General features: G+C 33.9%; 1 protein-coding gene across 1 annotated transcript; it reads right to left on the minus strand.

The window, feature by feature from the left end:
- Positions 1 to 3974: 3974 nt before the first annotated feature.
- LOC110448402 lies at positions 3975 to 12653 on the minus strand. The gene is made up of 3 exons (XM_021494619.1): positions 12399 to 12653; positions 7504 to 7647; positions 3975 to 6786 (listed from the first exon to the last, which is right to left on the minus strand). The coding sequence occupies exons 1-3, from the start codon at positions 12616 to 12618 to the stop codon at positions 6485 to 6487; spliced, it is 666 nt and encodes a 221-aa protein (XP_021350294.1). The 5' UTR covers positions 12619 to 12653; the 3' UTR covers positions 3975 to 6484.
- Between the last annotated feature and the right edge of the window lie 241 nt (positions 12654 to 12894).

The following is a 12894-nucleotide window of genomic DNA, read 5'->3' on the forward strand; positions in this document are numbered from 1 at the left end:
TTCTATAAAGGGGAAAAAAATAGTTATTAAAGACTTATTCCCATGCGCCTGTGTGAACTGAACCCAGTGTTGTCCCTGTTTCCGATGACTGCACAGTCAGTTCCCTTTGCAATAGAATCAGTCAAATTTCTAGCCCCTACGGCAAGCCGTTTAGACATTTAATACTATTTCATTTTAAGGTAATCGGGATATGCTTTTTTTCAAATGTGAAGAAAAGAATTAGGTTCTAGATACGCTCAGCCTCTTCTCCGAATTTTCACATTACGTCCGATTATGATAATATTCCTGTAAAGACACGGACTTTCTCAGGGTAATGTAAATTGTATGGTGATTCTGAGAGTTTCACAAGTATTATTTGCATAACACCTCGAATTCCTTTCACGGCCTAAACTATAACTAGAGCCGCGGGTCCCACTTTTAGATTTCTAAACGCGATCAACCGACTTTGGGCCTCAGATTACCGTAGGTACTTACATAGAAAAGGTTGTGTTCGGTCATTTTGTGTTTTATTGGGGGATGTTTCATAAAGAATAGAATTGTATACGTTCATGACTTACGAAGAAAACTAAGTTTAGAGTTTTATAAACTGATATATCTCTCTTGTGTTCCTCTGATGGGACGGAATTTAATTAAAATAATAAACATTAAATGTTATGTTAAATCAAACTAATAAGAAAACCGTATGATCTTCTGGAGTTGTTCGGGATCATGGCTCTGGAGGAGACGATACTTGTCTTCATCATTTACACATCTCGATACTGCAATTTCATATTTTGGACTTGTTAACTGTTAATGCTACATAGGGCCTACAACTAATTTCGAGACTGTTTCTACAATAACGCACGAAGGGAGGTAGTTCAAGGTACACATTCAACGTTTACTTCGTGGTATCCTGAACACGTTTTGATCGGCAGCTCCAGCCTCTTGTACTTTTGTCATGCATTTTTGTTTATAAATGTATAATTGCATTGACTATATAATATGTACAGGACAGTCCGATGTTCATGTCCCTGTGGTAATGACGTACACTACGAGATCCGCCTGATTCCGTCAAGCTGAAACCTTCTAAAGCAATTTGAAGATACATAGTGCTTAGATAAGTTTTCGTCTTAATTTTGAAATATAAAACACATACAGCTTAGAGCAAAAACGTGATCGTCTAATTAAAAATTGTTAATGTGTCTAAATATCAGGGAATCCCTAGATGTGAATCCCATGTATTTTTAGTCTAATTCCCAGACCCCTGTCACCCAAAATGAATATGATGTCGTAACCCCGTGTGCATGTGAGATATTCTGCACCAGTCTTGTTCCTAAGTCGATACATGATCGACTCCAAATCACTATGCTCAGTTTGATCCCCAGACTCCTGTGTTTTTATATATCGTTATGAAAGTACAAGTCAGCCTGATTTTCCCCATGTAGTCCAAAATAACGATCTCCTCTTAAAAAAAGATGGTGCGGAGACAGACCCTATGGCAATTCAATTAATACTTATTCATCTTAAGGTAATCGGGATATGCTCTTTTTCAAATGTAAAGAAAAGAATTAATTTCTAGTTTTATAGATAGCTTAGCCCCAAAGCTCCCTTCTCCGATTTTCACACTCTGAATTCAACAGGTATGTTCACATTACGTCCGATTGTGATAATATATCTGTAAAGATACGGACTTTCGCAGGGTAATATAAATTGTATGGTGATTGAATGAGAGTTTCACAAGTATTACATAACACCTGGAATTCCTTTCACGTCCTAAACTATAACTAGAGCCGCGGGTACCACTTTTAGATTACTAAGCGCGATCAACCGACTTCGGACCTCAGATTACCGTACGTACTTACATAGAAAAGGTTGTGTTCGGCCATTTTGCGTTGTATCGGGGGATGTTTCATAAAGAAAAGAATTCTATACGTTTATGACTTACGGAGAAAAACCAAGTTCAGAGTTGTATTAACTGATTTATATCTCTCTCATGTTCCCATCGACGCCAAAGCAGGGACAGAATTTAATTTAAGAAAAATAAACATTATGTTAAATCCAATTTATACGAAAACCGTGAGATCTTCTCGAGTTGTTGGGGATCATGGCTCTGGTGGAAATGATATTTTTCTTCGTCATTTACACATCTCGATTCAGCAATTTCATATTTTGGACTTGTAAACGGTTAACGCTTCAAGTGTTTTATACTGCACGTCTTTCATAGAGCCTACAACTAGTCATTTGATTCAGAAATGAACTTTGAACTGTTGTGTCACCCAATGTCGTCCCTGACTTAAATTTAGTATCATAACATTGCCGATGGTAGAAATTAAATTAAATTCAATGGTATGCATATGCATGAGCTAACGGTTACGTGTCATCGGGGAAGATGTCAGGTGACGTAGGGTTTATGTAGTGTGTGCACGCGCTAGTGCGCTCTTTCGAGTTCGTTGCTCAACACAGTACTACGTACGGCTTAATTACGAAACTTTCGAATGAGCAACGAGCTATAATCCCATTTATGTGTTTGTGTTATCAATTGATTTTTTTTTTTTTTTTATATGCGGACGATTGGTATGAGGGAGAATATAAATACATGTTATGATGCGAAGCTTAAGTCTGTTGTGTTACAAGTTCCACAATAACGTATGAAGGGAGGTAATTCATGGAACACACAAAAAGTTTACCTTGTGGTATCCTGAACATTGTTTCTGATTACTTCTTTAAATGTTGTTTAAAATGATGTCGCTAAATTCATTTTGTTCATGTTTGCATTTTGATTGTCTTCCCTTAATGCCTTTCAATATTTAAAACAGTAATTGGTAATATTGTATAATTATACTTACAACATCGACATCGCTTTAGTTACCAGCCCCTGAATTCTAACATTTACTTGTAAACATATCTTGTAACTCATTTTAAAACTGAATTTACATGCATTAAATGTTTAGTATCCTCAACACAAAAAACACGAATGTTTAATATAAATTAAGCAGGTAATTTACAAGACATTACAATCTAAGTTGCTTTCACAGACAGTTTATGAACATTTGTTTATTGTTTCAGACTGGTTATGTAGAGGTTACCAGACGATTGATAGATAGTTATCATGTTATCTAACTCGTGTTAGTTAATCTTCAAGTTGTATTAAGACACGAGGTTTACTGGGTGTCTTTAACAATTCGAAAACTAGAGTTAGATAAACATGGTAACTAATCATCACGAGTTTGGGGACCTGTTTCTCCAATAACGTTCGTATTTTATCTGAAAAACAACATTTTGTTATCCTGACTTTTGGCAATGTTGATCAATATATATATAATTAATTTGTAGAGATAAATTTGGATTGTGTTACCTAAAAGGCATTTCATACATGCCAGATGCATGGTAACATCATGTACTTTATTTCTATTTAAATATAAGATTTGAAGGAAAACAGATATTTATTTAATGTGATAAATAGCGATAACAATCGTTAACTCTCATAATTCAAGATGGCCACACGTCGACCGTCTTTGTTTTCTCATATTACGGAGCATGCTTAACCCACGTGCGATACACAGGAAAAATCCTTTAGGCACTTTCTTAAAAAAAATAGCGCCAACAAATATTGTTTAAGAACGGACCATAGACCACGGATGGTCACGGACCATAGACCACGGATGATCACGGACCATAGACCACGGATGATCACGGACCACTGACCACGGATGACCAAGGACCATAGACCACGGATGAACACAGACCATCAGATGTTGATTGGTTGATAGGAGCTTCGAGAAAATCACAAAGCTGAAAACAAGCGTAACTGTATGTTTAAACCGTATAACACTGATTCCAAGATCTAGTTGCTGTTACATGTATATTGATCGATGTTTTGTAAAACCTCACTCTAGTTCCACAAAACATTTGGTAATACGAATATCTTTTGAATGAGATAAATGGCTCGGTTTTAATGAAAAATAAATAAAAAAAACAACAACCACAGACTTGTCAATAATATTTATAAAAAAAAAAATGATATTTTCAGTGTTACATAATTTATTGTTCTCCGTTTGACAATAGAAAGTTAACATGTCATAGTGAACATACTTGTGTTACTAGAATTTGTTAAGAAGGAAGTATCCTTTTAAATAGTTCGGTATTTCAGCAAATACTCATTTAACATTTCTATCCACAAAACCATATATACATGTACATTTTTTTCCAAGTTTAAATTATTATATTAAATTGAAGTTATTTCCGTTGTGTCTTATTCAATTTCCAAAGCGAATTACTAGCTCAACACAGAATAACAAAAACACTTGATAGAACCTACATATGCATAGCATAAAAAATGAATGAATAATAATAACAGGCATTGAAAAATGTCATGAAAACATTAAGAACTGTTGTAAAAGGTTGACATTAGTCTGATTAGTCTAATCTTACCAAACCTTTAAGCTTTAGTTTCCAAAAATTCTACAACCTGTATATATTACATTGTATCTACCCTAACGGAACATCTTTATCTTCTTAATCCTTACCCCTGAACTAAATGTTCTGTCAAAGTCTTTCTGCATTTCTTTTATATGATCTTTCACTATCTGGCTGAATGTACGAAAATATAGTACAATATATTTATGGCTTGGGTCCCTATCAATAAAATTACTTCCAACCCCATGTAGCAAAAAAGTGCGGTATAAACTATTCACTTAACACAGATAGAGAGCTAACGTGGATGAGTGAAAATCAGTTCCTCCAATATCAAGGAACTGCCTGTTATGTATTGCAGAATACAGGTTGTTTTTCCCTGTATAGTTAAGTGATCCGTCTCTTTTCAATATGGTGTTTGGTACTGGGATTTGAAGTCTGTCCCAGAAGCATGAGTTTCACGTGTATATACAGTTTGAATTTAGACCTTTCCTAGTGTAAACTTCTACATTATATAAGTCATCATAGAGCAATTCTGTGTCATGCCTCAAAACTGGTATCAGATCTGTCGATGTGTGGAGTGAATTAGGACAGGTTCCTGTATAGCTCCGTATATGTTTTTACATTGCTATATCGTCAAAGTTTCGGTGGCTAAAATCACCACTCACTGCCTCCTTGAAGGCAAGGAAGGACACTAGAGGCAAAACAAATCCAGTCAATGATTTTTTTTTTTTAATTTCGCATATATTGTTCTTTGGGGTGTACCTAACAAAATATCAAAATTTGAGAATAGGTTTCCAGGCTATTTTTTTAAAATATTCTTTGAAAGAATTATCCCCCTTTGAAGTCTGAAAAATGTCATTTTTTTGCCCTTTTTAAGTCATTAAGGTTCCCGCCAAAAAATGCATATATATCTTTTTTGAATTTATCTGAGAACAATATGATAAATGTCTATTTTTGACATAATATTTTAAAACAAAAATCTTTTTTTTTTCAAAATGGCTACCCTTTGGTAAAAATTCGCAAAAAAAATGATTGTAAAGTCGAATAGAATTATTTTTTTGTCAATGAATTCTTTTTGAAATTGGTATATAAAATAACTTATATCCAAGCTACAAATCATAAAAAAATAAAGATTTGTTTCTAGGGAAAACAAAAAGTTAGAGGGAATAGAACGACACCCTGTCATACACCTTTTTATGCAGATTTCATGAAAAAATTCCAAATTTTTCACTTGTTTTTACTCTTTTAACTAAAGATGCGATTGATTCTTAAATTTGCATTGGTTTTGCAGCAGCCATGTTTTTGTAATATTATTTTATCCTTTCAGGTAACCTTCTTTAGGTTTATTCAAGAAGTTGGCATTTGACCTCAAAGAGAAATCATCATTTCATCGGTTAATAATCTTTGTTCAATATAGTCTCATCTTTCACAATAATCAGACATAAGACTTGGAAAGGATATATATCTTATTTCAATCAACAATAATTATTGAAAACAATATTTATTTGACCTTTGTTTTTGACCTCATGTTAAAAGGATTGTCCGACCAATTTATCTATCATTACAGTGTATTGAGTGTTTGGTCATGTTATACCTGTCCGTCTCTTCCTTAACTCATTACCATTGCTATTTAAAACCCTTAGGGTGCAAATTCTTCAAGACTAGGATTAGTCACAACATTTTTTATTGTTGGAGAAATATCACCCATTTATCTTATTCTCATAACAGTTCAGCTCCAGTTCCCTAGTAGAAAGTGCTGGCTTCACATCTTACTACAACGATGCCGTATACACAGATTTTCTCAGCGAATCGTCTTCTTGACTACTAGCACTTTATTTTATTTTGATGTCATAAGCAGAATATACCTTAAACTATCTCAATATTTGACACTCATTATGCCGACTGTGAAACTTGTATATATGCCCGTTATAAAATGTAGATAACAAATACATGCATACCTATCAATTAAGAAGAAATCCCGTGGAAAGATAAAATTGTTATACCATTGAAAAGAAATGAAATATTTTTATTATGTTTAGATAATTAACCTATTCAGTTTTAATAAACTTATTCATCGGTGTCAATTATGTTACATGAATGTCGCAGAGACGTTGACCCGAGCCCCCAGGTCACTTAGGTCGTCTAGTTGCTGCGCTTTTTGTTGCCAGTAGGCGACTGATTTGTCTTCGTGGTCATAGTCCGTTTTCTCTGTAAACATGGTCAGCTGACCGATCCCCATCACCATGGCGATTATGAGTGACACGGCGGCAGCAGCTGATGACAGAATCAGCGGCCACCCTGTCGCGCCGTCACGTGTCTCAAGAGCCTCAAGGGGAGTTAATCCGGCTTTCTTTTTCACGAACAGCAGGATACCAATGATAATGACACAACCTATTGGTACAAAACAACAAATACCATGTATTTATACAATGTATATATTTAACTTTAACCCATTATATTGTAAATATACTTCTAAATAATCTTCATATTTGAAGATGACAAACTTGAATTGGAAGAATGTAATTAAATAAGTGCGCAAATTGATATCATTCCTTGATCAGCGCCCTTTGAATAATTCCATACTGTTTGCGGCGAAACAATTTTCATTAATACTGGTTACGATATTAAATAGCTCTAATAGATAGCCATCAACAGTGATTCTCCTTCGTTTATGTATTCATACGCATTGTGACCAGCCCATGTATCTTCTGTTATTACTTTTAACCATACCAGTTGGTCATATCAAAATCATCTTGAGTCGATTCAAGTTTGCACATTGAAGTAGTTTAAAAATGTATAAAGTAATAATCATAAGCATGCAGGACAATGAAGTTTCATATGAATAGTTGTGTTGTTAACCATTTTTGTCGTACTGACCTTGACCTCATCTTAAACTTTTACCTGTTACTGAGCTATTTATAAGTTTGAAACTGACACTGAATTATCCATACACCTTGATTCCATTCATTGTTTTACAAAAGACTATCCCCATCGACCGTGACCTTTATCTGACACAGAAATCAGCCCTTACATAACCTTGACCTTACCTGAACGCCCCAGTATTTGCCAAACATACGTTGTCAAAATAATGGTTACAAGGTAACTCACCTGCTCCAGACGTGAGAATAACCACCAGCCGCCTGAGAATGGACACAGTCTTACACTGGCGGACCAGCACAAGCTGTGTGGCAACGTTAAACATAAGTAAGATGGCCGCAAAGGTCTCTACCACCGCCACGCCTTGTAACCAAGCTGTAACAAAAAAACCGGACGCTTGTTAATCTGTCATAGGGTAAAAGTTCAACTTAAGTTATTATCATTTACCAGAGTAATTATCCTTCCTTATATCTTAATTATATCAATTTCATTTAAACACGCATAATTAGTTCCTAGTACAATACAGTTTTACCTGTCCCTACAATATTTCGTAAATAATGTATGATAGCTATAGTATATTGTATATTAACATATGTAATGGAATACAATGTTCTGTCACCTGATGAAAGGGATGCTAAGGCAGCACCTTGTTACAACCAAACACACACAACTACCATACCCCGATTATAAATCGTTCCATTGCACATTTTGTTAAAATTGTTTGCAACATAAATAGGCCAAAGAAATTAACAATAAGTTATTTTCAATTCAATTAAATGTGAATGCATGCACAAGTAGAAGTGACAGAGAGGAAGTCGTTCTCACGTAACTACACAAAACCTATAACTACATCACGAATGCTTTCTTTTTAATAGATGAATATCAGTCATATTGTCATGTCAGTGACGGCTCATTCCCCGAACACCAACTCTGGAGAATTGAAAGGAAGGTGTTTATATAGGAAATCCTTTGAAGTGTAGTTATAGCCTGTTTCAACTAAGAATGTCAACTCATTTTGTAGATATGATACTAAAGTCAATAATAAAAATAATAAAATGGATAAAAAGTTTTTATTTCCTACATATAACTGTAATACACATTTAACACAGAACTAAGTAATAGAAAATAATCATTAAATAATAATTTTTACATTATAAGAAAAAGAAAAATAACATTACATTATATGAAAAACAAAATTCCTTAATTTAAGCCACATTGATACTAATGTCAGCAATAAAATACTGTTTCTATTCCTACATATAACAGTAATACACATTTAATACAGCAATAAAAGATAGCCATTATTAAACATGAATATACACAGTAAACCTTTCTGGAGCTAAAGTAGATGAAGATTTTTGCATGAATCATGATGATTTTAGTTGGAATTGATTTTTGGAATTCAGAAGTTTTGCCAAAAAGTATAATATTTTCCTTTATTTCGAACGTTTGGTCAGTTTTTAAGTATATCCATCTACGTATGTCTTGCCAGAAGTTATTTGTTATTTGACACTGTTAAAAATGATGTTCTATAGTTTGTTTGCTTTCTTGGCATACATTACATAAATCACATTGTTTGATTCCAATTATTTTTAAATAATGATTAAGTGGAAGTATTCTTGAAAGAAGCCTGAAAGTGACCGATTGAATGCTAGTTTTAAGTCCATATATAAAGTTTTCCAAATCAATAATTTTGAGTTCACCCTCACTATGGTCTTGAACAATTGTTGAGCGGTTTATTTTTTTTGTTCAATGATTGAATTATGTCTTTACTTTGAGTAGGGAGAGATATAAACAGGTGATTCATTTTTGCAATGATAAGTTATTCTCCGTGAGAGCCTGTGTTCTTTGTTATTTATGTTTATGCCCTAGAGTTTTTATTGTTTTTTTACCATGATAGCTAATATTTCAACTACCAAAAGAAATAAGTAAGATGATACCGGATCCCCTTGGCTACAGACCCTTTTTATGTCTGAAAACTGTTCTAAATATTGATCAATATTTTACAATTATTAGCAGTTATTGATTATCTGATTAGAAGTTGATTTACCTGTGCAATGTACCTGTACACCATTTCTGCTATAGACTATAACTCACTATCATCAACTGACCACCTATGTAAACATGTGATTTTAAGCCGAGTTGGTGGTCGGGGAAGACCCCGTCAGTGACCAACCATTCACAGTTAAACATTTCATGATTGATTTGAAACCAATGCGAGAACAACTCTTTAACTTAACGAAGACCATTTGTTTGATGCATTTTCAGTGATTATTTTATTTAAACTGAAGAAAATATATGCTTTTCCATCTTTAAAAGTTTATACCTGGTAGATTAATGTTTATATATTCCTTTCTGTGAACGACTAATATTAGTGTTCTTCGCCCTAAATGACATGTACTTTCGTAAACTGTCAATGGTAAATTAATATCTGAATTAGTATGATGTACAGCTTCAATATCATGCTCGTTAATATTTATGAAATTACTCCAGGGCGCTTTTATTACTCTTAATCAATTGAATAATGGATTAACTTAACAATTTATAAATGAAATACTTTTAAAGTGCAATTAGAGACAAAGGCTGAAAGTCAGCCGTGTTTACGGCGAACTTGTATGAGTGTATGAGAAGATGACGATTCTTTATTTTGTATGCAAACTGCGTACAATTTTCAATTTTGTTGCCACCGTAAAATCACCCATATCATCAATAATACAAATAAAAAAATCTAATAGAATCATTTCGCATCCATTGTGAATCTATTCAGTTTTACAATGTACATCAAACATTTGCCATCCATACAGAATTGTTTGAACATTCAACGGAATAGCATCACTCAGAACTGAAATTTATTTAACGAGAAATACTGGTAGTTTTTGATGAAATAGAGAGAACAGTAGAGTAAGTAGAAATCACAATCTATGTATATCGTTTAAGGGGAAGTCAATAGACCAGATATTTCGAAACATTTCCTGCAGGTTTGTAAGTATTGGTTTTGACAAGTTCTTTTTACACAACCAATAAGCGTTTCTATGTGACGTTTCGATGACTAGTACGGTTTGTACACTGTCACCTCCATCAGACAAATGACCAGTGAAGCGTATACACACACAGATGTAAAATGTGTACGAGTTGTCCACATAATCGATGTCGATTCGGCTACGCTGTAGGCGTATGTACAATAGTTGGTATGTCAGTACCGAAATGACTCGATTCAGCTTCACTTTGTTTAAACGTCATAGAAACTCTTTTTGGTTGTGTAACAAGAACGTGTCATAATAAATAGATCAGAGTTTGAATAACTGGTATAATTTCTTAATTGACATAGGATTAAATGAACCTTTCTGCCACCATGATATTTAAAAAAAATATCAAAAGTACATAGGGAACATCAATATCAGTTAAATATCAGAAAATTAGTTTTAAGTTTCAATTGACGTTATTGTGTTATTGTGGGAAACAAACAAGTTTTAGTGTTACATTAATACATAACTTTCAAGGGGAAGCTAGTATTATATATAGTTCTTGATAATGGCAAATCAAATACACTACTGAGACGAAAATTGTATTCATGCTATTTTAATACTTGTTAATAAAGATAATGTTTTGCAAAGAAAATGATATGTATTTGATTAATAATATTTTTTGAATGAATAAGTATGTTGCTGGATACAAAAATATTTTTAATAACGTTGACCTTTTTATAGAAATCTTGATAGCTGAAAGGTTCAATTTCAATAAGCCGTTTACGGCTCTTCTGTAGATCTTTTGAAGCGTCTAGCTCTCTATGCCAAACATCTGATGCTGAACCCTTTTGTTAGGGTTGTTATTTTGGAATACAAACTTCATTATATTTTTTTTTCTTACGAATAAATACAATAATACAAGAGAAAAAAGATGAAATGGTCACTTGATGCTTGAACATTGAGATTTGGCAATCCTATTAATATTTGGCTATTCTAACTTAACTTGAGGTAATCAAAATTAAGAACTGTATTGTATTAGCTGTATAAAACTTAACTTAACTGAGGGACACTATGTCTTTACTGCAGTAAGTAGGCCTGTTATTGGCAAGTGGTACAATGTACATGTTTTTTGCCATACCTTACGTCTGTTCGTTCGTTCGTGCTTTGTAGGAGTTGTAAATTATACCTAAACGTTTGTTTATAAATTGAACGTTAGAATTCAGCTGAAACTGGGTTTTTTGTCTGTAGGCGGATTGATGTAGGTTCTATGTTCTAATCTGGGCCTCCTGTTTTACTGTAAATATAGATAATGCCATGCTGTGTTTGTCATAAATTTGCTATTGTCGTGTTTGTGTATTATGATTTGTAAACTATATTAAAAGTCATCATACGGTGACCATATTCATTCATATATTCTTCTGGTTGTTAATGTATTATTTATTTTTTTGCATTTTGCGTCGTCGGTCCAATTCTTGAAAACAGGTGCTTCCATCGTTGTTCTATTGATTATTTTAGTCAATTTTTGAGACAAAAAACAACAACAAAAAATCAAGATTTAAGAACTATTTTCTATGGCTGTATTCCTCAGTAAATGAAAACCCATATTATTGCTTATGCAACCAATCTAATTCAAATCATATCTTCACATCGCCCCCGTTTACTGATCTACGCGACATATCAGTAAACGGGAACGATATGAAGATACAATTTTGATAAGATTGTTTTTTAAGAAGAAAACTCCAAACTTCAACAATTACTAGCTGTTAAATGTAAATGACATGTCCGGGAATACAACGTCTGATAGAACATTTGGAATGAAGTACTTACATGCTAGATCACAACATAAAGTAAGTGATCTTTCATTCTATATTTCCTTTCCCACACTTAACCCTATTCCTCCGACTCCAAAATGTTCCAGTCACCCGGAGAATCAAGAAATACATGTATAAATACGTTATATTTGTTATAATTTGTCAAAACTTGTTGATTGGTCCTTTGGTGTCGTTTAATCAATAGCATTTGTGACATCAGCATACGATGTCTGATTTTATTTTGTAGAAAAATATATTACCTTCCATCACTGAAATAGTACAAATAATCGAAGCTTTAATTTGAGTGCATTTATTCCTCTTACTTTATATGTAAGACTCCAATACGTACCTCTACTGCCAGATCTATCCGAACTTGTTGTTATGCAGGTGCTGTTTTGGCACGTCACTGTTGCCCAGATTCCAAAGTACGTGACGTCATCGGTTCCCACGTTGTTCGGGTCGTCGATGTACCACCATGCAGGAAACACAAGCCCAAGCACGTGGAGACAAGTTCCCACCACGCCAAGCAAGAGGAGTATCACATCTACTATTCTCACACGGTGAGACATCTTCAAAGAGAGGCTCTTGGATTCTGCCGTCTCGGTCATTACGTCAATCCCGCTAAGGTTTATGGCAACGTCGGTCGATACTGATAGCCAAGGATAGCCAATTCCTCTCAATATTTGCTAGGACGGGGTATTTTTTTTAAAAATCATTCGCCAACCAAACTGACAATTCTTACGGCAAAAAAACAAGATGACGTTATGTGCACATGTAACGGCAATCGAAAAGAATAAGTAATCAGTTCCAGAAAAGTTACTTATGATAAAATGAGATTATGACGA

Source organism: Mizuhopecten yessoensis, unplaced genomic scaffold (assembly GCF_002113885.1).
Source record: "Mizuhopecten yessoensis strain PY_sf001 unplaced genomic scaffold, ASM211388v2 scaffold4033, whole genome shotgun sequence".
Lineage (NCBI taxonomy): Eukaryota > Metazoa > Mollusca > Bivalvia > Pectinida > Pectinidae > Mizuhopecten > Mizuhopecten yessoensis.

Excerpts from the sequence above, each read along its gene's own strand:
- LOC110448402 (XM_021494619.1), bottom strand. The coding sequence starts at position 12,618 with ATGTCTCACCGTGTGAGAATAGTAGATGTGATACTCCTCTTGCTTGGC. Across the intron at positions 7,648-12,398 it reads GGATAGATCTGGCAGTAGAG|CTTGGTTACAAGGCGTGGCG; the intron begins GTACGTATTGGA and ends TTTTTGTTACAG. Across the intron at positions 6,787-7,503 it reads TATTCTCACGTCTGGAGCAG|GTTGTGTCATTATCATTGGT; the intron begins GTGAGTTACCTT and ends TTGTACCAATAG.